This window comes from Molothrus aeneus, chromosome 6 (genome assembly GCF_037042795.1).
Source record: "Molothrus aeneus isolate 106 chromosome 6, BPBGC_Maene_1.0, whole genome shotgun sequence".
Lineage (NCBI taxonomy): Eukaryota > Metazoa > Chordata > Aves > Passeriformes > Icteridae > Molothrus > Molothrus aeneus.
The window spans coordinates 46,354,942-46,380,846 of NC_089651.1; the positions used below are offsets into that span (position 1 = coordinate 46,354,942).

At 36.1% G+C, this 25,905-nt stretch overlaps 1 protein-coding gene across 1 annotated transcript in view; it reads right to left on the reverse strand.

Annotated features, from left to right (window-relative positions):
* TTC7B (tetratricopeptide repeat domain 7B) overlaps nt 1-25,905 on the reverse strand; it is a 118,349-nt gene that overhangs the window by 41,689 nt on the left and 50,755 nt on the right. The window contains exons 10-16 of the mRNA XM_066551965.1: nt 24,178-24,261; nt 22,887-22,991; nt 21,493-21,610; nt 21,245-21,302; nt 17,644-17,716; nt 16,252-16,412; nt 2,098-2,214 (exon numbers count right to left, since the gene is read on the reverse strand). Of these exons, the coding sequence (XP_066408062.1) occupies nt 2,098-2,214; nt 16,252-16,412; nt 17,644-17,716; nt 21,245-21,302; nt 21,493-21,610; nt 22,887-22,991; nt 24,178-24,261 (716 nt within the window). The remainder of the gene's footprint in view (nt 1-2,097; nt 2,215-16,251; nt 16,413-17,643; nt 17,717-21,244; nt 21,303-21,492; nt 21,611-22,886; nt 22,992-24,177; nt 24,262-25,905) is intronic.

A 25,905-nucleotide genomic window follows, 5' to 3' on the forward strand; every position in this document is an offset into this window, starting at 1 on the left:
GGCTCAAAGAACTTCTTTTAAAAGGCTTCCATTATTACCAGCAGGAGACATAATTTTCAAATGATGCTTTGCAACAAAATTAAGTCTGTGTTAAAACTACAAAGTTTGAAAAATTAAAATTTTCACAACAATCCTACATCATCATTCTTCAGCACAAGAGGAGTGCAGGTGGGTGAACAGAACTTCCCAGCCACATTTCAGGTCTCAGTGATAACTGTTACCCCTGGGTAAGAGGTGGATGGATCTGGATCACTGTGATATAATATGTAGGTACTCAGTCCTTCCATTTCCCACAGACCAGTCAAAGGAAGACTCCAATTCTGTATCCTCATTCACTGCTTGATGTAACTCTAAATGTGTGATTTGGGAAACCTGGCTCCTTCTATCATGACACTTATCCACAGCTCCTGTTCATTCCATTCTGAATTTGATTTTAATGCACTACCATAACTTCAAGAAAAGACTTAGATGTCAAGATAAAAAAAATCAGTCTGAAAAAAAAATCACATGAAAAGAAATCCTCACTAATTTTTCTACTTAGATGTTCTTGAAGGAGAATGGTGCCAAGGAGAGTTATCAAGCACTGCTGTTTGAAGCTGACACAGCCAAGAGTAAGTTTTCACAGTCCCTGCTGATGTCTGAAGGAGGCATTACTTAAAGTGTGTTTCACATGGCACAGTAGCTCTTAGCACAAGAACAAGAACAACAAGGCAGTAATGACAAGTTATGATTAGAGCCCTGACATGTGTAAAGGATATAACAACAGAGATGGAAGGTGAAAAGTTGTGTTGGAGTACATGCAAAGCCAGTCTGAAATTAGGCTTGCACAGAAACTGTAGCTATTCTGCAAAGTGCAGTATTCTGATACTAAACTCTTAACCCTGCCTGCCCACACACACAACCAGCTAACTAAAATAAAGCACCACCCACTAGGTTAGAAATTTTCTCCCTGGCCCCTACTCCACATTCAGTCACTTTGAATTGAAAAGATTCAGCTCAAGCCTGTCTGGTTGCTGACATATTTGCTTTCTGTAACCTGAGGGATGCTCCCTGCTCCACAATGCAGTGTCAGGGTCTCAATATGCTGTGATTGACTCAGGTGCCCTCCCAGGCTTTTCCTGCCATACCCTCCAAATTTTGCTGCTCTGAAAGCTCACTAGCTCCCTCCCTAAGCAGAGAAGCAGTTTGCCCTCTTCTGCCATTAGGTCAACTCTCTCAATCTTCTAAAAGAGATTCATGTGTTTACATGCCTGGACTCAAAGTACAGCAACAACTGAATGCCCATCACACTCCTACACAGGTATCTGGTGCCACCTGGTTGAAAGCTCTTCTGCTGTAGCATGTCTTCTCCAGAGGCTGTCAACCCTTCAAACAACCCGAGAGCAGGAAATTCTGCTTGTCTCCTTCACCAGGTATTTGATAAACATATTGAATAATACCAGCATGGATTTCTGCTAGGTACCCTTCTCATTTGTTTCACAGCTTATCTAAGAATATATGGCAAAGGACTTTCACAAAAGCATTTTGGAAACCCTAACAGGACTATAACAGCTTATGTTTATATATTTATTAATGCCTTGGAAGAACCTAAATAGGTTCATAAGCAAGACCTCCCTTGAAAAAAACAGCCATGCTGACTATGCAAGCACATAATTTCTATCCATGTGACCACTGATGCTTCCATAGTTCTAATTAATGTCTTGTCTTCTTACATATTATTCAGTGAAAACCCTTGAACTAAGTTCCTATTACAGCAATCTCTCCACTAGCCAATATAAAAGACTAAAACCCTGATCAGAAAACAAAACAAGACCATACCAGTACACTGAGAATTGGATAACTCATTCAAGTTACCCACTCTATATAACCAGTCCTTATCATTGCAGAATTTAGTAGCTTTGGCATTTACTTCATAGAACCCTGGGTAGTTCCACATGACCATCAACTGGTGTCTTTGAACCTGTCTCTAGATTTTCAGAGGATTCATTTGTTTATATGAAACACCAAAACAAGTAAATGCAGGACTTCTGACCTAATATTGCCCTGAAAAGCTACTAAGCAAGGTAGTGAGCAGACCAGCACTCTACAGCATCTTACCTCGGGTTAGTTAGATTGTAGCAGGATTTCCAAATCTGGAGCATGTGTTTACAGGTAAGGAGTGCTTCATCTGGGCCTCTGCATAGGGACTCCAATTTGACTTTTGTAAACAGCAATCTAGTGAAAAGGAAAAACAAGTTAAAAGAGATTCCAATTCAAGAAAAACATTTTTAAAGACAGCATCATACCAAACTGGAGAAAACTAAACTTCAAATAAAATAATAATTAAAGTTTAATGAAGTAATTGCAATAAGTGTCTAATGCCATCAAAGTAACAGTGCTTTTTACAAGATGCCTTTTTCAACTGGACAGAAGCAATAGGTGACAGGATTTTTATTTTATTTAAAAAAAGTTATAAAACAATGCAGCTTATTGAAATTAACAGTACCACAGGATTCCACAGGATGTATCAAGTTGTAGGCTCTCCATCAAGATTAACCTAGATAGCTTCCTAGTTATTTAAAGAGTCCAAATACAATGTGACAATAAAGGAGCTAGTCCATTGGTAGGCACATTTAGAGGAGTCACAGCACCTAGGAACAGATAATACTAGAAAAAGACTCATTTAAAGGCAACTTTTAGCAAAATCACAGATTAAAGAGCACAAAGCATATATAGGAGGAGAGCATGCATATAAAACTGTTAGCCTACTTTCTGTTTTAAAACCCAGGTGTACTTTGGCATTTTATTCCACTGCAACCTTAATCACACTAAGTGAAAAATTTATATGATTGCTCATATGGTTTGCGTGGGAAGACTGAGAAGGGTGTAGAGGGGGGGATGTGTGAAAGCTCAGAAGTTTCTTATCCCAAAGACAAACTTGGAGGCTGCTAATAGTAACTGAAAAGTGCAGAGTTTTCTCAAGAATAAGAAATTACATCAAGTTATAGTAGTTAAATCTTCAGCACTGCACTGAAAATCCTTGGCAGAAACTACCCAGCATGTAAATCCAAAAATGAATCACACAACCTTAAGTGTGCAACGTGTGCATTGTGGGACTGAGGAAGAAACCAAAGGCAGTTTGCTGTGTTAGTCAAGAAAATGAGCACCTGCCAGGTACATAAGGTCATAAGAAGTCTCCCTTGATATCTTGTAAGAATGTAGAGCAGTGTAATCACTCTGTAATGTAGAGCAGTCATACTGGCTTAGCTTTCTTCCTATCAGTAAATTGGATTTGAGTTTAAAGGGTATATATGGATCATTTAAAGTTGCATTTCATTTGGCAGGGATGTCCTCTCTAGATACTCATTTAACAGAGATTGTATCACTGAAAGAAAATCATGTCCAGGTCTGTCCATCATTTTACTGACAAGAGAAGGAAATATGACAAATTCCTTCACACTCCCCTCATCGAGTCTACCCTTAACACATGCATATGCAAGCCTCACCCAAAGAGCAAGACCTAGGCATCAAAACCTGAAACCAAAATCACAGGAATCTGTCTCATACAATCCCTTTCCTGCTTCTCTGTAAGATAGTACATTAGACATTTTGAAGAGCCTAGAGAAGCTCAATTTCTTAAAATTTGTGATCATAAAGCATTTTACAAAAGTTATGGAACATAATCAATTCAGAAGCACTGAATTTGGAAGTCATTCTACAGTCAACAATCATAATATATACCTTATTATGTACAGTTTACAGATAGACTGAATTTCCATAAACAGTATTCAAACATTTAAGAATTTTAGAGATTTTTTAGCAGAGGGAAGGCACAGGGTCAGCAAAATGCTAAGATTCAACAAGGAAAATTTAAAAGGAAAAATGAAGCAAAGAATAGAAAGGGAGGGGATTTGGTTATTAAGAAATTACTTAAAAGCACATGTACAACATAACATGAATCAGTGCAACAAAAATATTGGAACATGGGCTACTAGTGTAGGATTCAACTTCAAGACAGCAGAAGACAAATATACTTGTAAGAATGAAAGCAACACATCAGTTTGGTGCTTTTGGATGCACGTGTTGCAACATCATTCCTGTTTCTTGTGCATTATGGCAGTCAACAGGACAGGGTGTTCACACACTTTCCAAAATACAAACAACAAAGTATATGATGGAAAAATATTCAGAATTCTAATAAAGAAAGGCTAGGACATTGTATCTAATAAATAAAGTACACTGGTGTAGGATTATCCACACTATAGAAAAATTAATCTTGTGAGTAGAAAAGGTTGCATTTATAAAGCCACATAGAGCAGCTTCCCTAGACCCAATTAATATTTGGACTATTAATTTTAGAAGAACTAAGACACCTCAAAAAACTGAAGCATGATGTTAATAATAAAATTAAAACCTGCCAACTACGCACACCTGACAAATGGGGGAAGGAAGGGAAGAGGAAGGAGGCAACAGAAAGAAGGAACACCATGTGACAAAGAGATCTCCCATATTACCTTAATTTTATCAAGTTCCCTTGAAACATGGCTGGAGGTATACGCAGCTCAGGGACAAGTATTACCAGGAAGGTTTTAGAAACCAAGAGGTAAGTTATCTGAAAAAAGATTTTCTGAAAGGTCAACTTCAAGCATCTGTGAAAACAGCTCTTCTGGAATACAGCCGGCATTACAGACACAGAGAATTTTAAGCCTTACAAGAAGTTTTGATACACTACTAAAATTATGAAGAATAGATAAAAACTACCAAGTGATAGGATGATAAAAATTAAGCTGTATATTTTATGAACATCATTATCTGTTTGTGCCTGTTTGACAATCAGAAGTTGAAATTACTGGCACGTGGTGGGATAGCACTCCATTAAGAATAAAAGTACTGAAGAAAAAACAATATTCAAAAAAGAAATTAAGAGTAGAACAATGTGTGTCAGAGATGTAGAATAAATACAACAGACAAAACCAGAAATCTTCTTGAGTCAAATCCTTTGGGGAAGGGAAGTAGGTAAAACAGGTTCTTTCAAAGACAGACTAATAGGCCATTTGTTCCAGCATCAGTGTTTTCTATGGATGCAGATCTTTAACATAGCTAAAATAAAGTGAATTGTATCATTTTAGGTGACTAATTACCAGACATAAAATAAAGAACAAATCAAACTCTTAAGTGGAAAGACTTAGTTATTCTTGGAGCTAATAGCTGATCAATTTATGAAATAGCTACTGAAGCAGCAAATGACTCCATTACTTGAAGACTATTCTCACTAACTAATGAGGATATTATAAAACACCTGCTCATAACCTAATCCATATATTACTGGATTTTTATTTAAATAAAGAAGGAAAAATTCCAAACAGGTTTAGAATTAGGTCTTTGAATGTCAGTGACAAATAACTTGATAGCAAAGGTTAGCAAAGACATCCATGATGCAGCAGAAGCCTAGTGTTTAACACAAGGGTGCTCAAACATTTAAGGATCTGTGTCTCAAGTTGAATGGGTAAAACTCCATGTGTGACAAGCCAATCATTGATAAGATGTGGAAGTAAGACATCAGAAATGTGCAGAGATCCTGTCAAGAATAGCAGGGGACAGGCAGGGGACAAAAGAGCAACACAAAAAGCTGCATCTTATGTACATTAGTAAAAAGCAAAGCTAAACTACACTTAAACAGTAGTACACTAAAATTATAGTATTTTAAGGCTTTTTTGTATCAAAGTAGAAAAAAGGAAAAAATGTGTTTACTAAATAGGGATGAATATTATGAATATTCAGGAATGAGCCCCCAACCTTCAGCATAGTCTTTACCTATGTTGTCTGAGATGAAAACTATGACAAATGGGGAACAGGAACACTTTAAGAATGACTAAAGTTAAGGCAGTCAAAAATAATCCATTTCTCAGAATTATGGAAACAATGATGCATAGGATTGTCCTTTTCAAAGCAAAACTTCAAAGCAAATATCACTTCTCGAATGAGTGGGGAACAGCATCTATATTGCCAATTATTTTGTTAGGAGAGAAGAAGCATTAAACAACCTGTGTAACCATTATTCCAAACCAGAGCTGCCTGTCAGCTGGGCTCATCAAGGTAAGACAGCTGTGAAGAGGCCAGGTGCAATTCAGGGACTACTCATTGGAACAGAAGGAGAAAGACACAGTGGCATTGTACAATATCCCAGTGAGACCACACCTGGAATGTTATATGTAATTCTCATTGGAACAGCTAAAAAACCCACACACTTGAGGAATTTCAAATTAGAGCAGCTGCAGAGAAAGGCTGTAAGAGTGATCCATTTACTGGAAACTACAGAGTACAAAAAAATACTTCATTTAGTCAGTCTAGCAGAAAAAAAAAAGGCCAAGAAGAAGTACAAATTCTTTCTATAAATACAGATGAGAGAAGCAGCAGGAAGGGAAAAGAGCAATTTATCTAGAGGAAATTGTTTCCACAAAAACAAGTATATCTAAAGGCCATTCAGACTACTACAACACTAAGGGTGAGAATCAGGTCTCCTAATTTATAATTATGTTGTAGAAAAGACTGTTTCCTTACAGTTTGTTTTCACCACAGAAGAGGTGGTGAAATAACCTAACTTCTTAAAATACAACTGGTAAGTTCATGAAAAGTATTACAGATAGGACTACTATAATAATGGGGCCTTGTGCCATCTAAGGTTCTTGCTACTGCTTTATTGCCTAATCAGTGCAAACTAATCTATTAATCCATGATCTGAAGCTTTCTTTGCCATCCAACCAGTGTAATTTGTAGCAAAGAACTTATGAATCTCCAAAATAGAATTGTTGTTTTAATTCTCATCCAGCCCATTTCACTTTTTGAAAATGCTGCAACCACCCCAGTTTTCTTCCATAGCAACTCTCTTACAATGTCAGGAGATCAAGAGAAGTTAATTGGTCCAATACTGGCTTAAGCTATTGAAGGTATTTCTAATCTGTTGAATGAAACAAAAATTTGAAGTATGGAAGACTGAACTCTGCTATGTGACAAGTAACACTACTAATACTGAGAACTCTTGGTTATGTCAGTGAACAGATACTGGTCACCTCAAGCATCATTTTAAAACCTGCTGCTTTGCTTTTGGGATCAAGTCAGCCATTTCCACAAGCTGCTGTGCACTGTGAGAGCACAATGGCTTGGATCAGCCATAGTTGGATACCTGTATTTAATTCACTACTGCATGGATGAGACCTGCCTTACATTCTGTGATCCTTTCTTCAAATCAAGCAACGTGACACACTGTGATGCTTCCCCCAGACCTGCCTGCTACAGCCCTGTCACTCAATGCAGTAGAAATCAGGAATCTCCCTAAAGTCCCTCAGACTAAGCAACATCCTACAGGAAGAGTCCATATCCCCATATGCTTATAAAAATTGATCAGAATGCTCTATTCTCACTTAGTGTTGGAAGCAAATTTCATTATTATTCTCTTATTATACAAATTATTTACATTGTTCAGAGCTTGAAGAAAATAAGAAAGATTTGTACATAACACTTAAAAGTATGTGCATTGAAAATTATAGTGCAAAGCATCAAAAGCCCTGTTGGGAAAACTAAGAACCACCCTAGAAAAATAAAATTTAAAAGAATGCATCAAATCTCCTTGCTTAGAATGCAGGATTAAAAACACAACTACTTTGGTTTATGTTTAACCTACTTGGAGTAAACTTAGTAAGTTTTAAGAGAACCTTTTTAAATAATTGAAGAGTTTGCTGAGAGTAACTTCAGCTAACAGTATTTTTTACATGACAATCAATTATTTAAAATGTTAGGAAATAATTAATATACTGGCAGTCCCATAAATATGGGCACAAGCAACAAACAAACCACACAAAATATCAACCAACAGCCTGATCTCCCAGAAAACCACATCAACTTATACAATAGCTAAACTAGAATAATAAACTTTAAATATAATCAATTCTGATATATAGCCTGCTACTTATGAGAGCATAAAGGAAAGGTGGCAAATATCAGTTCTGTGTGGAGTTATATAATACTGCATTTTTCACTTTTAAGTGCTTATTTGATATATTCCACAACTTCAAATCCTCCAATGCTCGAAGAATTCAAAAGAAGTTCTGGCTTTAAAACCAAGCACTATATTAAAAATGCAAAGAAAACCCCCTTAAAAAAACCAACCCCCACAAAAACTATCAAACAAACAACACCCCCACAAAACCCCCTCACCAAGTCTTATCTCATGACTTGTAAAATCCTAGACTAACTAGTTTGACAATAATTCTGTACTAAGAAAAAAACACAAAAAGGATGATGCAGAATGTAATGCTAAAGATACTGAACTCTGAAAATAAACTCTTTTTTAACAGACAATGTAGACTTCAGATTATCTGAATTTAAGGAAAAAAATAAATATGGTGATGTAGAACTTACATTCACCTGCCTACTTCATACAGTTTAATGTCATTTCTGTAACAAACTGTGATAGTGTCACCTGCTTGTGCAAATTAAGGCAGGTTAACTTTGAGAGCCCACAGAATAACTGAAGTGGGAAAGCAGTACACAAAATACACAAAATTAAGGTGGAACAAATATTATTCAAAATTGATTATTTGCAAGAATATAAATCTATTGACCTTTCTAGATAAAGTGTTAGCAAGGTGCTCCTTGCACTCAACAATTACATACATAGGAAAACTTCTGATGATTGACAGGAACTGTAAGAAATGAGGAAGCAGGAGGGAAGCCAAATCTTGGCATGGTCAGTTTTCTCTGTGTCAGTACATGCTGTGAGCAAGTGTCCTTCTAAAATCCTTGCAATTACTCATAAATGAATAGTTTAGAAGAAAAAAGCTAAAATGAGAAGAAAATCCTGAAGTTCCCAGTGTTTATGTCATTCACAATCCAGATTTTGGCAATAGTTTACTGTCTGGAGGTTGATAGCTTCTTATAGAAGGAGAAGGTAGAGCTGACTGCCTTAAAATTCTTTACTTGAGAATTTCAATTGAATCCAACAGGACTCTAATTTACATGTAATATACCCCCTAATGAAAGGATCCTTATAAAACACAGTAGGAAACTTCATGAAGAAACTGTTCAGCAGCATGGCTTAAAAGCTGTCAGGCCAAATTTCTTTTTAAAAATTAAATATATAGGTATTGGAACAAATACATGTGCCTTTGCAATCTATATGTGGAAACACATCATAAAAATAACAAACCAAGACAAATAAGAATGCCAGCAAACTGGTAGTCGAATCAAAGTCCCCAGTGAAGCAATTATGCTCAAAGTAATTAACACAACCCTTCCCAAGAGATGTGATGCAGGTGCTTCTCTGTGTAATGATGTAATAAATGTTATTGAAATATTTTGTGCAGTTCTGGCTCACATGATGTAAAAATGGCTACAGTGCAAGGCATAAGTGAAAGGCTGGAGAACATGCCCTTAGAAACATAAGAAAGGATGTTGGGAGGTGGTCTTATTACAAAAGCTACCATCAAGAGAATGGAGTCACCAGGACTGCAGATGGATTAGCAAACTATGATATAAAAACCAATGGCTGGAAAGAAACCAAGAAGGGATCAATTGAAATTGGAAACAAAAATGTAGTCTTAATGTAGAATGCAACTCCAACATTGAAACAAGCTACCACATGCTACAATGGCTTCTCCAGGTTTTGATGTGCTCTTACCAAGACTGAAATTCTCTGGAAGGGAGGCTTTAGCTAAACCTATATTAATATAAAAAGTAAAGCAAATGTAGGAACTTCTAATATATAGACAGTGAAGGGGTTTAAGATTTAATCCTCCTGGCCTCAAACTATTAATTCAAGCATCCTGTTTTGACAGCTCTCCCTTTAACACTTGCTGTAGAAAGCTTACAGCTGGCTCCATGTTAGTCCACTCCCAAATACCTGCCTCATCAGCAAAACACAAAATGACACAATTGTAAAAATTTAACCTACAGGGAGAATGACAAATGGAACTGGACAGACTATGAAAGATATATAGTTTTATAAAGGATGTATTTATGCTTTCAGTGATCTTAGATGCAACCATGATTATCAAACTACAGGAAGAAACTTATAGAGGTGTCTTCTGCAATTGCAAAGTGAGCTGCTGCACAGCCAGTCTACTCCATGTTGAGTATTCAAGGAAAGTGCTATTATCAGGAAAGACATAAATATAAAGAGTTCATTATAAAACATGAAAAATCATCATTTTTAAGTACCTTGAAATCACTAAATGCCCAACACTGGCAACAGGAGGTCAAGCAAACAAATCTAGTTTTTTTAAATCTCCAGGAAAGCATTCAGCTTAATAAAAAAATAAATGTCCTGAACTGTTTCTCAGTCAATCACCAAACCTTCTCCAACCCTGGCTGCACAGATCCCAAGTAGTGGGAAGCCCATATACACACAGAAACATGGATGAAGTAAAAATAGGCTGCTCAGATTGTTATTTGAAGCATGACTCTCAAAAAAGCATAAGAAGCAACAAAACCAGCCCTCAAGCCCCAAAATAACACAATTTTGTTAAAATCCTGAATAGGTTTGTTTGGTATCCATTGGATGGCCTTCCTTGCACCCTATTATTCCCCATATATTTGTTCCCAAAGCAGTCAGACCTGTGATTTTTGGTGCAGTGTATGTATACTGTATTCCATATTATGAACTCAATGTCCTTAAGAAAATGTAGATCTCTAAACTATAATGAAGATAGCTTCTGACTAAAGCCAGAACAAATTAGTTATACTTGAAAACTTTTTGTTTGCCTGCCTTGAATTCCCTGCAGCATCCAGCTCATGACCCAAACTGGGATTCTTTCAATCAAGTTTCAAAGAATCTACAGCCTAGCAAACATAATTCAGGGGTAAGACCCTGAGGCCAATGACCAATTTGTTATATAAAGTAATATCTACCTATCAACAATGTCTTTTTTAATGGACCATTCAGTAAAAGCATATAACAACAACCAAAGGGGAAGAGGGATGGGGGAGTGAGATAGAAGAGCCCAGGATAAAAAGGAAAAACACAAGCAATGATACTGTGCTTCATGACTTACAGAAAAATAATTCCTGAGAACTAATTCATTTAACTCCCAATATAAACAGGATCAAAATTTAATAAATTTGAAAATTCCTGTTGTCAAATATTGACAAGAATGCATACACAAACCTGTAAGGCATGATTTTGGCAAACATAGAACATCACTACTTCTTGTCCAATCTTATATTATCACCCTTTCCTTAAATAATTCCCAGTGCTCTATTTATCAAGGGAAAAAAACCAACAAAAGCCCAAGTTTTTCCAGTACCACATCTGCAGTGCAACTACAACTGACCTTGGGAAAGCAGAACAGGGTAGTCCGTTTCCTTCAGTTGATAAATATCTTCCTGTCCCATAGAACATTTTGTGTATAGGTATAATCCAACACTGCCTGTACCAACCAGCTCTTTTTTATGCCCACCTGGACATTTCCAAGAAGGAAACAAGTTTTTTACTCACTGAACTGAGAGGAATGTTAAAAGGCCCTGTGATTCTGGGAAATCTAATGTAGCTCAAAAGAGCCCTTGAGGGTCAGGAAGGAAAGATTTAATAGTTTTCAGAGGAATGACATATTGGCCTGATGCTTCTGTGAAATATTCTTGGAAGAAAAAAAATTTCCATCACACTTCAAGAAATGTAAATGTTTAAACTGTGAACTAAGTCTTCAGTTGTCCTCAAACCTGTTACCATATGCCTTTCTTTTTTGAGTGTACTTAACATTAAAATAACATGCTTGCACTCCTCAAATAACCCATCTGCTGTTCCCTACTTCTGCTACTTTAAAAACTTGTCAGCTGCTATCCATTGCAGTTCCAATTTTTAGCATAAAATTAGCAATTTACTATTTATTTTGCCTAATTACACTAATTGTAGGCATTATATTTGTATTTAAGTGCCCCAGCATTTGAAATGTTAAGGGAACCCCAAACAGTTAAGATTAAGAAAACAATATCCCAAGTACTTCACTAGGAAACCTGACTCCATCTCTCTTGACTGAGATTAATTATTTTTAAAATGATATATCTATATATGTAATAATTATGAATTAAAACCAGAAGTGTTGTTTCAAGATTTCCCATCATTCAATACACCACAAAGATATAAATTCCTTGTAACAAGCAGATAAAAGAAAGAGGGACTATTGTAAATAAGGCTGCTCAGGTAATTGCACATGCAGGGTATATATGGTATATATCACAAGCCCAATATGAACCAATGCAATGTAACCACCACTATCTTGCATCACTCTAAACACATCCTCAGACTGGAATGCACACCTCTGGGACTCAAATAAAACTCAAGGAAAACCCAAGCAAATGAGACCTGAAGTACTTTAGCAGTTGAGGATATATTGTGGCTCCTTCCTGCCCAGTCTCACATTCAGAGCAGCACGTCCCGGCTTCCGTTTCAGGAGGAGAAAGGGATCATCTCACTCAGCTTCCCACATAGTTTGATGGTTAGGACTCTGAGCTGCATCATTTGTGGGTTAAAATCCTGCCAAGCTGGAGAACTGAATTTCCTATTTCTACTACTGGGACAAGTTCCTAATGAAAAGAGGAAACCCTTAACTTTCAGTGAATTCAAACAAAGTAGCACCTGACTGGGATTACCTATTCAGGTTTATTAGTGCTGGCACCTTATTCCCACCCATCTCAGTATTGATACTGAGTACAGTATTCATACTTTTCATTATCTTAACTTGTTCAATAATCTTTTGTCTAAAGATCTTTTTGTCCCTAGATTAAAGCATGCTCGGATTGCAGGAGGCTTCAAAGATTAGCCAGCATTTAAAAGGAGATTGATTATTTTCACACAGCTGATTTCTTTAAATAGAAATAGAGTGGCTACAACCTAGCAATTTAAGCCTACAAGAAGTTTGAAAAAATAGTGCTATAAGTATTCAGCAAATAACTTTCTTTTTAGTATCTCTGAAAAAAAATTACTACATATCTATTTCACTTTTACAGGTTCCTTGGATTTTTGTCAATAGTTTTCCCAATACCTATTCAGATCTCAGAGCAAACTGCACATTTATGCTGCCAATATAATGAATATAGGAGGAACAAGCAACTCTCTATTCAAAGAAAAAGCTATACCTTGCTGCTAACAGCCCATTGTGTTTGCTCATTCCTTCCATTCCTTTAGATAATGCTTGGAAAGAATTCTTTGGCTCTGAGGAATTTCTTTCTACTTATTGACCTAAGATGCCCAGGGCAAAATCATGATCTGATTGGCCAACTCTCTAGCTTTATAGTGCAGGAAGGGTAATATTAATTGCAGATCCAAAGGTATGCTTGCTGTACACTGCAAATATTGAACTTGAACTCCAGGAATGCACCAGGTTTTCAAATGTCAAAAACTGACAGCCAACATATTTACTAATTGATTACAACAGAAGAGTGCTGGAAAGGAGCCACTTCTCTGCATTATTCATGGTGTATCCTATGAGTTCGTTGCAACCTCTGGCATTTTACAAAGGTGCAGTATTAAACTCGTGAAAATGCAGATACTTTTTAAAGCAATGCAAAACAAAAAGAACATACAGCTGTGAAGAGAGCAAGAACAGCACTCAGTGCAGCAATGCAATGACAGCATACAGAGGTGTGTAGATAGGAATAATGCACAAGAAATGAGAGAAATAAGAAATAAAACTATAAAAGCATTATATATATATATATATAAAATATAATATATATAACTATTAAAGCATAACTATGCTTTAAGATTTCCAAGTATAGAGATTTATTACTCTGCAAAGCCATCACAGTATCAATTTGCATAAAGCTGTGGTAAAGTATCCTGACAGAAACACAGAGAATATCAAGAGAACTCTTATAGTATTTAGCTTACTGGATTGCAGACATAACTGAAAGATAAAGCATAAAGACATCTGAAGTGTTTACAAAACCCAATAAAAATACCACAGGATAATAATGAAATGTTTCAGTGTATCTAAAAATCAGCAAGCTCTAGAGGAACACAAGAGGATCTATTCCCAATCAACCAGGAAATACCATGAGATTATATTGTTTATAGAAGTTGCAAAATAAGAACATGGATTCAGCAATACACTAAGCTGTTCTGTTTTGTATTCCATATATACACACGTACACGTTGTCAACCATTTCAAGAGCATTACATATAGCTTTCAAAAGCTGATAAATCCTTGCAAAAATAACCCAGTTATATGACAGAATCAATCCAAATTTATATTATTGACCAGATGTGCCTGTCTGGCTGTCAGTATCAATTGGAGACAGCAGACAAGAAATCTCAATCATATTTTCGACTTCTCTGGGAAATTGACAGCACTAAAAACAAGACTCTGAAAGACTTTCTAGAGATACATTTAACTGTTTCACCTTGGATTCTTCAGCATTTGTTACTGCATCTGATGGTGATTACTACTGCCAAGAAATTCCCAAATCTGTACCAGTACACTGTAACACAGCACACTGTATCACCACAGAGTCCATATTATACAACAGGACCAACAATTTAGAACCACTACTATATTATATTATATATTATATATTTATATACACATACCTTAATACAAAGGTTCATTACTGTAATGAACAACTTGGACAACATGTTTAACCAGAGTTGCAGCATAAACTACTCTGGAAAAGCCCTGAACCACATTTGAAAAACCCATAAATACCTTCTGAATGCTCACAAGAGTATTTTTAAACATTTTACTGAATGGACCCTTGTTCTCCCATTACAACAGAGATTAATATAATAGGGAGTTCTCTTATAACAATAGGGAATTCTGAAAGTACAGTCTCAGAAATACTTCTGGACTATTACTACTCTGAGACACAGAGCAGTTACAGCTACATTATTTACACTGCCACTAAGTGGCAGAAGATGAAACGAGAACAGACAGAAGATGACAGTCAAAGTGCTTTGAACATATTTGTCTTTAACAATAATAGGGTATAAAATTAGGAAGCTGATACTTCAATTGCCTCTCAAACCTTGACTTATTGACAAGTCTCTCAGTCCTGAGGAAAGCACAAACAGAATTGAAGAGAAACTACTACATAGTTCTGAAATTGTGAAACATGTATAGAAGCCCCTGATAAGAACTGAAACAAGTGACAGGTGTGTAGATAAACTAGGAAGTGAGATACAGCAAAAGGCAACAAAAGCCATTGCACAGAACTGGCTGCAAGCCACAGAAGTTCTGACAAGAGGCGATATCAACAGAGGTCCTGGTCAGATTTGTGAGGGAAAAAGCAACAGTACCTTATAGAGACAGTCAAATGGAGACATGACATGTCAAGGAACAGGAAGGGCAACCATCATAGTTTCTATTTTCAAATGAATAATACTTAAAGAAATCATGTTTTGCTGGTAGGCTGATATAATAACAATTTATGATATAGGCTGGTCATTTAGAAGTTAAGAATGAGGTAATTTCAAAAAATTGTCCAAATAAGCATTTAGGATATGTGTAATATTATGTATTACAACCTTAGTGACAGCTGCTAAAGCACCAAAGCAGAACACTGAAAGTTAATGAATTAATGGAAGCTGTCCCTGAGATATTTTCCTATAAAGAATTTTATTAGATTTTCTTAAGAAAATAATTTTTTAAAAAACCAACCAACCAAAAAAAGCCAACAAAAAACCCCTTACAAAAGTACAAAATCCAAATGCATGTTAAGATGTACTTAACCTGAAAAATAAACAGAAAGAATGATTTCTTTCTTAAACAAGAGAACATTTAGCAAATATGCTTCTTCCCTGTTCACTTATGTAGTTGTTCATGAGCTAACTTCAGATGACTGTTATCTAAGCAAATGAGGAGATTCTCTGTTTTATGATGTATTTTACAAAACAGATTCCATACAATATCCATAGAGTTATCTGTAAGATGGGATAAATGTAGCCTAGCTAATAGTAAAGTCCTGTTTATACTTCTTGCAATGTTGCATAAAAATAGAAGACACAAACATAGTACAAAGCATGCAACAGGGAGAATTTATTTACACAGATGGTGTAGAAAAAAACAAAGATCAACTATCCAGTTCTAACCTCTCTTCCAAAACAAATCCTTTATCACAAGCCTTTAATAAGCAGACTTGCAATAAATGGGCAGGAAAGAAGACTGCTGGAAAAAAAAAAATGACCCATCTTCAAATCCATCCCCTCTTGAAATGAATGAGATGAGAATCCAGGAAAAATAAATACAAGAGAAAGCTTAGAAAGGAAACATGACATTCACTCACATAAAATTTTCTGGATATTCACTCAAGGCCATATCAATGATATTCAAAGCATCGTGATAATGTTTCTGGGCTGATAGCAAGAGTGCAAGGAGATGAAGAGAGTTGGCATCATCTCCTTGTAGCTGCAGAGCCTGACGAACATAACCCAAAGCTTCTGGTATCTGATTTAAAAAAAGAAAAAAAAGGCAGAAAAAGGAAGCATCACTGTTAAAAGTATTGCCTTTTACTTGACTGACATCCACAAAAATTTCAAAATGCTCACTCAGGTAACATGTAGAATTCTATTCACTCTTGTAAGACACTACTCAGAAGTTTAAAATGGACCTGATGCTCTACAGTAACACTGAAAATTAAATAATACATTAACCCTGGAAAGTAAGATTAATGTTTTTATAAAACAGTTACCTTCAGCCCCTTAAAATATTCTCTTTCCAGTCCTAGATGTATTTCTATATGATTTTGAAAATATTTTAATTGCAATGCTTAACTGAAATGGACAGCAACAGCACCTTTTCTTTATGTAGAATTTCATTGTCTCCTCAGCCGTCTGTGGTTTTGTTCAAAGTACAGTAAGTGTTAAAACTAAGAAATTTAATTAAGCAACACAAGTATTTTGGAATTCAAAACAGAGTCATAGCCTGTTCCTCAAAAATATTTTGTGCTAGTAAAGTGACAATCCATTCCACTCTTAAGTGACATAGTCCAAGTTCTGCACTACTCATTAGCAATGAAAAGTAGTCACTAGAGAATATAAACAACTGTGCTCAGGGGTACTTCGTGAAATAAATACAACATAGGAAAAGACTTACTATGATACACAGAAAGCAGTTCCACATTAGCCAAATTCATCTGATGTATGGTAGAATGCCTTAAACATAACAGCTGTACAAGCTGGACTAAGCTCTGATCTCTTTTACAGTGATAAAGTATTTTCCAGTTTTCTTAAACACTTCTTTACAATTTTGTCCAAAATAATCAAGCCTCACACAGGTATTCAGGATGGGCGCAGATATTAGCAGGTAATCAAGAGCACCATAAGGATTGTTAAAGACTGGATTCAAGAGCTCCCCTCTCTAGGATCTCAACAGAGATTACACATAATAGGTTAAAACACCTTAAAAACTGACTTTTTTTTCTCTCTGTCTGATGAAGTAAGTGGAATTATTTCTGTCTTATTTCTGATCCTAGAACTGGAAGTAATGGCAGAATTCTGGAGAACTGCGTAAGACTGAAGGGGTTTGGAGAGAGTATTTCAGGGTTTTTTCCATATATGTGAATATGTGCACAAGGAAAACCATGTTTTTATTGAGGAAATATTCATCTCTAATCATCAACAGATACAAATTCTAATCTTTTTATGGCAGCATGATGCTGCACTTTTAAACAACTAACCTGTCTGGAAATGGCAAGCTGCAGTGCCAAGTAAAATGCTGCCAGATGATCTGTTGGAGACAAACTGTGAGCCCTTAAAAACAAAGAAACAAAATAAAAATTAATTTTCCCCCTGTTCAGACAGGTTAGACAGACCCATAAATGCATATATATTCATTTATTTATAGTCAGATCTCTTCACTACATGCATACTCATATTTTGATAAAAGTGGTGCTAATTTCAGCAACTTTTCTTATGCCTCTCAATCATCCTTGATTTAAAGGAAGCACCGTGGGACATGAAAAGTAATTTTCAATAGAAAATAATTATGTCATTTCTGCTTACATCTTAAAATAAATCTTTAATACAAAATGATTCTTCAAATAAATTATACTCCTAAACAAACACTAGATGTCATTACTTAGAATATTTATAAGAAAAATTAATTTTAAAAAAGTTTTCTTACAGAAAAAAGGGGGAAAAAATCCAAACATGAATTCCCCAGAACACCATGCCTTTAAAGAGATGAATAATATCAACTTTTTTCCACTTTTTAAAAAATTACGTTTGTTATCTTCTTTTTAATATTTTGGTCAAATGCACACTCTGAGTCTTAGTCATTTTAGTATCCCATGGCAATTGTCCTTGTAATACACTCTATTATTTCCCCCTGTAATACAATCTTTCTGCTGCAAGGTGAGAGCTTTTTAGCAGGGGGATGCTTGAGCAGAAGGACAAAAATAAAATTATGGCTGTATCCCAAATGATGTGTAGTAAGTACTGGGCAGGAAGCCTGGGACTATTTTTTTATTTACATTTGTTGCATTCTTTTAATGGAGTCTCACTTAGAACTCAAATGTGCAATAATCATCTTTGGAACATCTAGTGAGTCACTTCCGTTGGGAGGAAGCATCAAAACTGACCTTTAAACCACAAAAGCCACAGAGAACTTTCTGCTTCTGACCTGTGCATTTCTGCCCTCTCAAGTCCAAACAGCCGTACAGGTCCATTAGCTTAGTAACTACACCCAAGATGTGTCAAAAAAGTTTAAAGTTATTAAGGGACAGCTCCATATTTTGTTAACTTCACCTGTAAATTGGAGACTAGATGCACAGGTAAAGCCTAACAGGGTCCAGGACCAGTCCTTTTTTTAATTTTAATTCACAAATTAAACAATACTAAACAAGAAGAAGAGATTTTTACTTAGAGAGTACATCTTCAGTAACCCAAGCTTCAGATAGTGAAAGAATTATTACTATCTATCTACCATTTGGTGAGTTCTGTGAAACTCTAATTCACACCAGCTACTGGAAAAGTGCTGAAAGTCTTCTAAAATTTAACAAAAAAAAAAAAAAGTTAGTGAGAAAAACACCCCTCAGTACTGTGTGAAGACAGCAACAAACACGTTCTTGAATGGCCACCAATGCAAATTGGTAAGCCTTGAAATCTGACTCAGACAAGGGTCCAAAAGGCAACTGTATTTCTTCAGCACCTCTATTTCCTCAGGAACTGGCCCTCTAGGTAGATGATTTTAAAAATCCACAAAAAAATTTATTGGAAAAAAAAAGCACATCAAAATACCAAGTCCAGTAGAGGTTGCTTGCTTTATGAACTGGTAGAAGACAGAGAATTTAACTTCCATCTCCTGGAAAACTTATTTTTCAGATGTGGTAAGAGAAAGTAGGCATGACTGGTGTGCTGGGTGAAAGACAATGTAACACACAACCAAATAACAATATTTGAACAGAGATTAAGAAAGAGTAATTTCACAGGGATAAGAACTGAACATTGGCATGACCTGGCGATGTGCTTTTACTGGCCACAACGCCAACCATGTGTTGGGCTGCATCAGAAGAAGTCTGACCATAGGACAAGGGAGGTGATTCTCCCCTTCGACTCCACACTGATGAGACCCCACCTGGAGTGCTGTGTCCAGGTGTGGGGTCCCCAGCATAGGGAGGACGTGGACCTGTCAGAGTAAGTCCAGAGGAGGGCCACCAAAATGACCAGAGGGCTAAAGCACCTCTCCTTTAGAGACAAGCTGAGAGAGGTGGGATTGCTAAGCCTGGAGAACAGAAGGCTCAGGAAGATGCTACAGCACCTTCCAGTACCTAAAGGGGTCCCTCAGGAAAGCCGAAGAGGAGGTTTCTACAAAGGTATGTATAGATAGGAAGAGGGGTAGCATCTTCAAACTGGAAGAGAGTAGGTTTAGATTAGCTATTAGGAAGAAATTCTTCACTATGAAGATGGTGAGGCACTGGAAGACATCCAGAGAAGTTGTGGATGCCCCATCCCTTGCAGTGTTCAAGGCCAGGCTGAAGATGGCTTTGAGTCATCCAAAAAGTTGACTCAGAATTCTGAGAATCACTGTTCTGAACTGGAGAATAGGGTCAGCAGACACTGAACTGGAATGGGTTAGCTTCACACTATGGTCCATTTCATCCCTTGCTGTTTCAAAGAACCCTCAAAAGAAAGCAATTCACTGTTAGGGTCTCAAAAGTAGTGAATGCACAGAATTGGTGAAAAATGGTTAGCATACTATTTTTGAAACTGTGATGATTAAGTCAGTAGTTGTAAGAGGGATAAGTGAGGAAGTGAGGTATAAACCAAGAGGTAGAAAGCTCAGTTTCAACATGGAGAAAATACTGAAGTAGTAAAAAAACTATTAAAAGCACGAAGGAACAGAAGAGCAAAAATGTTAAAACATATTTACATACAAAGGAATTGCTAAGCAGGACAGAAAAAAAAAGGACCAACACATACCAGCCTCACTCTGAAGTTACCTGCAAAACACTTTTTCAACCCTACCCCCTCAGATATAAAATCACCACCAAAAAGCCAGGGCTTCATTTTCACATTAACGCACAAACCTGCTTCCCTACATTTAGGCTTATCTCACCAAAGAAAGGTTTTCAAAGGTATATAAACATAAAAGACTTATTTAGATACCGCAGCACTTTTGTCAGCTTTGTCACCAAGAATTTTTTCTTCTATAATTGGGGTAGAAATGTCCTCATTCACCTGTTTATTGTCATTTCATTTGCAGAGTCCATGAGAATGAACTACTGTCATCCCCAATGGCACTGCTTCCAGGCAATGCACCTGGAACATGACATTTGCACTGCCATTGCCTACACTGTTACATTTCCAGATAGAATTTTCATTTTCCCCTAGCTTACTACCTCAAAACCTGCACTTCACCCTCAGCCCCAGCAGCACAGCCTACATTATTGCTCTGCTTCTACAGAGATAATTGCAAAGGCCTCCTATACAATCTGATCAGTGGACAGCTTTTAGAAACATTATCTCATTGAACCATGGCTTGAAACCTTACACTGTGTACTTTTTCCTACTAGATGAAGATATTTGAGCAAATATTTTATACTAGAGAGCAACACAAATGTCTTTAAATAAAGGGAAATCCTTAGAAATAAATTTAGGTAATGCTGGCAGAAAATGATGGAAATAAATGCTAAAAAATACATTCTGTTCTCATGATGGGAGACTCCCAGAGGTGAAGTTGTCATTACACCATCTTTTACAAGCCTCTCTTTTTAGAACATAATAAAGGCTTTGCACTACATATAGCAGAACAAAATGGAAAGATCAACACCCACTTACCTCTGAAATGCAAGAAGAGCCTTTCTCTGCAAGACCTCTTGCATCCCTCGCAAAGATGCTGAAAAGGATATATTTAATCAGTGACACAAACAATGAGGAGATTTCATTCCACACACTAATTGAAGAAGCTTTTATACATTGACTGAAAAATGGTTGCACACAGAAGATTTAATGTCTATCATTCTGCCAGGTATCCTTCTTTAGGCAGCATTGGAATTTCCAAGTGTGAATGCTTATTCCTATCTTACCATCAGTAGCCTGCAGACTGTAAGTCAATCCCAGTGCCAAGTAGCCTTTTGCTTTGAACTCCGATGTTTTGTCCCCGAGATCAACAACTGCTTTGGCAAACCTTTCAGCTTCTTCCAACTGGAAATATTACAAAACATCCATGTGAGTCTAAAACTAGCTAAATCTTACATTATAATGATAAGAATTCTCAGAATGTATAATATGCACACTGAACCCGTTAAAATCTCAGCCATGATTGCTTTGAAGGAATACTTCATTTTTTATTAGACTTAGTTTTCTTGCAAAATATTGAGTAAAAACCACAGATTTTAAGCTGAAACACCTGTTCCTATGATTGAGAGAAATCTGGCACAAAGCACACTTACTGTGCTTTTGCCTTTTTTCTTCTTTTTTCCTTTACTAGAAAGGTACTTCTGGTCCATATATGCCATCTACCATTTTTTCACTTTATATATAGAGTTCTTGACCCATGGACCATTTATTTAAGAAAATCAATCACAAGAACTATGGCTCCTAACCTGTAAAAAAACAGTATACCATGCAGAACTCTGCTTCAAATACTGTATTGCTGAATGAATGCAAACTCATAAACAGAGAAACACATAAAAAAATAAAGGTTTAGCTGCCATGCTAGCACATTATTTAATAATCTAGAAAGAAAAAAAGCCCATTTGAATCCATTCCAGTAACTGTAAATGCTAAGTACAGTAAGCTAGTCCATACGGACTCAATCCACAGGGAATAATTTACAGAACTAGGATATACCTTAATTAGGGCTGTATTTTTTCAGTCTCAACAAGTCATGTTTGTGCTACTGCACCATTTTCTCAGTTTCTATATGTGACCTTTCCCTTCTTTTTCAAATATACTCATTCTTGTAAAAATTACACAAGTATCTTGAAAACATGATCTTTGATCACTTTAATGTTTTTGTACAGATATACCCATTCCAAGTTTATCTAAAATACTCAACTGTCCCTATTACAAATTCATAAACCACAGCTACCTGTAAACATGGTACCACCAGAAGAGTCTCTTGATTGTAAGAGATTTGTCTCATTATCTTCCAGAAAGTTATTTTTCCCTTGCAGAAAATAACCAAAATCTAAGTTGCATTTATGATCTTCCAGTCTTCCACTGTTTCAACTTCAACTTCCATATACTTAAAGCAATGTCTTAGACCAGTATCAGAATATGCTACCTTGATAAACATAACTTCTGTCAAGTATTTCAAATTAGCTATTCAAACAGGGATGTACATGTGCATGTACATTCTGTGCTGTGTTTTTAGATATGCCCAAGTGCATGCAGTCACTGTGCAAAAGTATTTGCTGCATCTGTAAGTCAAGATTTTAGTACAGGTCTTGCTGAGAAGACAGAGGGCAAAGCTTACCCAGTGCAGAGATCCCATGCAGAGCTTTGCAGCAAGGAGTGGAATCGTTGCATCATCTGGTTTCAAACGTATGCATTCCTTCAAGACTTTAACAGCTCGAGCAGACTGTTTAAAACATTTTCCATTTAAATTACTGAAAACATAAATGTGTTTCACAGATACACAATTCCTGTTTACACCATTTACTTTTATTTTTCCTTTGTGAAGTAGACATTACTACACATTTTGTTGACAATTGGTCAAAGCTCCTCAAGCCAGTGAATGACAAGACTTTAGGCACTGCTGTTGTTATTTAATTCCTACAAACTTTCATTAAGCATCCCCAGAAGAATGTAATTCCAATAGTTCACAATTTAGTTTTGAGATGCATCTAAAACTTTGCTAGGGCTGTAAACTTACAGCATTTGAGCCAGACAAACGAAAGAGAAGGAGTGGGACAGCATTTTCTAAACAAGCAGTGTTTTGGTGTTCTTTGGGAGTCAAAACAGCACACAGGAATAGGTCTGATATAAGATAGAATGGCATTGCTCCTCTTTTTTTTAACTTGTTTGGCTCCATCCAATCACAGTTTGGAAAATAACTCAAAGTAAATAGAGTTGGAAGAAAAATCAAGTCTCTTCAGAACCCATCTGTGCTGCTACAATATTTCCTAAGGAAAATACATTCCTTTCCCCCATTCTGAAAAGAAGCAAAATATCCCACTGAAAATTATATTTTAGAAAATTAGTTGTTTACATTACATAATGAATGTATTTTCCATAACATGACAGCAAAAAGCAAAAATAACTGAAAACAAAGAATTGCATCAAAAAGCTTAAGTTCCTGGTTTATATAATTTTTTTAAAAAATCCATTAATTGCACAGAATACACAGTCTCAAAGGCAGCAATATTAAAGAAGATAAAGTCAGAAATTTCCAAAGGAAAAAAAAAAGAAGAGCGTCACGAATCAGCATTAATTTGTACCTAAGTATAAAATAAATTAAGTCATCAAAAGCACACTTAAACAAGTTTTACAGGATAATAGGATCTGGTATAATTCACTGTTTGTACTCAACCAGCTTATTTTAAGATTATTGGCAAGATAGTTGTTATCATCCTCTAAGTTAGAAACTATTGAAATAACAAAATCCTTTGTACAGCACTGGGAACAAATTCAGGAGTACAGCATACTTTGTTGATTCAAGAATTAGTATTCTTTTCAAAAACACTACAGATGAAAATTATGGAAGTGCTAAACATTGTTATCAAACGCCATCAATACAAGAATTATATGAAAAAATTTAAACTTACTTTTCCTGCTGCCATCAAGGACAATGCAAACTGATACCAGAGATGGAACTCTTCAAATGCAAACTTCATGGCTCTTTCTAAACACTAAATATGGGGTGGGGGGAAATTGTTATTTAAGCTCATGTTCTTCAATTACTCAGAAGACACGCTACTATTAAGATTTCTTACAGAATCTTATCTAGCATACATGTAATAAAAAAATTAAATTATTCAAATATATTAAAATAGCTGGCAGATTCTATATGGAAAACAATTTAACAGGTCTGGAAGACATCTCTTCTTGTAGGACACTTACAAGCTCAGTATCATGCATCCTACAAAGTTTAAAATGAAATTGATTGCAACCAGAGTAGTATTGTTTAGAAAAGAATTGACAGTATAAAGTTCCTTCATCTAGTTGAAGCTACCCTAAGAAATTGAAAGCCCATTATATACAAACTTGACAAAAACATGAGCCCTTTTCCGTAAAGAACGTGACTTGGCATTAGAACAGTTTAACAAGGATGAGACAGATTTTTGATCATTTCATATTCTTATATAACAACCAACTACTTCTGTAAGGAATCAACTATAGCTAAACCAGGAGGGAGCAATAAGATACTGGAACTGGTGGGTGAATACTATTTCCACAGTTAGAATAATTTCCCAATTTCTGATTTAATCTACAACAGCTCCACCAGAGCAATCAAAATCAGCTCAAAGACAATGAAGCCCTGAAAAATTAAATGCCTATTAGATAACTGAACAGAATGTTTTAACATTTCTGAATATGTGTTTATTACAATACTTCAAATTTTAAAAGTTACAGACTATTGGGAGCAGGATTTGAGGGCAGATATCTTCTACTCACTAAACCTGCAATGTTCCCATAAATATAATGGTTCTTTAACATTCTAAAAAAGACAAAAAACCCACAACAAAAAGCCCTGCAAAAAAACCATCAATGATACCAGACAAAATGTAAGAATCAGATTTGGAACCCAGGGCTGCTCTATCCCTGCCTAGTTGTTAGTCTACTATATCAAATTGAAAGGTTGTCAGTCACTTAGAGAAAAAAAGAAACCAAAGTTTTCAAGGTTTTTTGGTCTCGTTTGTTTTTTTAAATACTTGTTGACATCTTTTGTTTAAGAAGTTCTAGACTGAAATATATGGAGGCCACTTCTTGCACCTTTACTGCAACCACCTAAAACTACACGAAGGTGATTGTGTCTGTAGTGACAAATAAATGGAAATATTCCTGATTAGATTATGCTGTAGGGTTGGTCCTGTGTGATCTTTGCACTCCTTTGTTCTGTGAAACACCTTCCATTGTACTGATTTAAACTGACTTGTATCCCAGCTGGCAGCTATGAAGTACTTTCAAGAAAAAGAATACACAAACTGAGTGTTTAACATCATGGGAGATGCAGATAAATGGGTGACCATCAACGTATAGCAGAGAAAAACTAGAGCACTTTTATTCCATCTTTTTCTTAATAGCAGTCCTCTTATATGGTAGAGGCAAACCATTTCTCAACAAATCAATTCCTGGGTATGCCTTCATATTCTTTCTGGAGACTAATAATTAATTGTGGTTGGCAACAGTACCGTGCTGCTGGGTGAGCACTGTTTCAGCAGTAGAAAGATCTGCTCTGCCCAAAGAGCTGTAGCTGTTTCACAGGCATAAAACTGTCAACAATACTTGGCAGTTTCCTGAAGAAGTTGCCACAAACAACAAACACAAGCAGG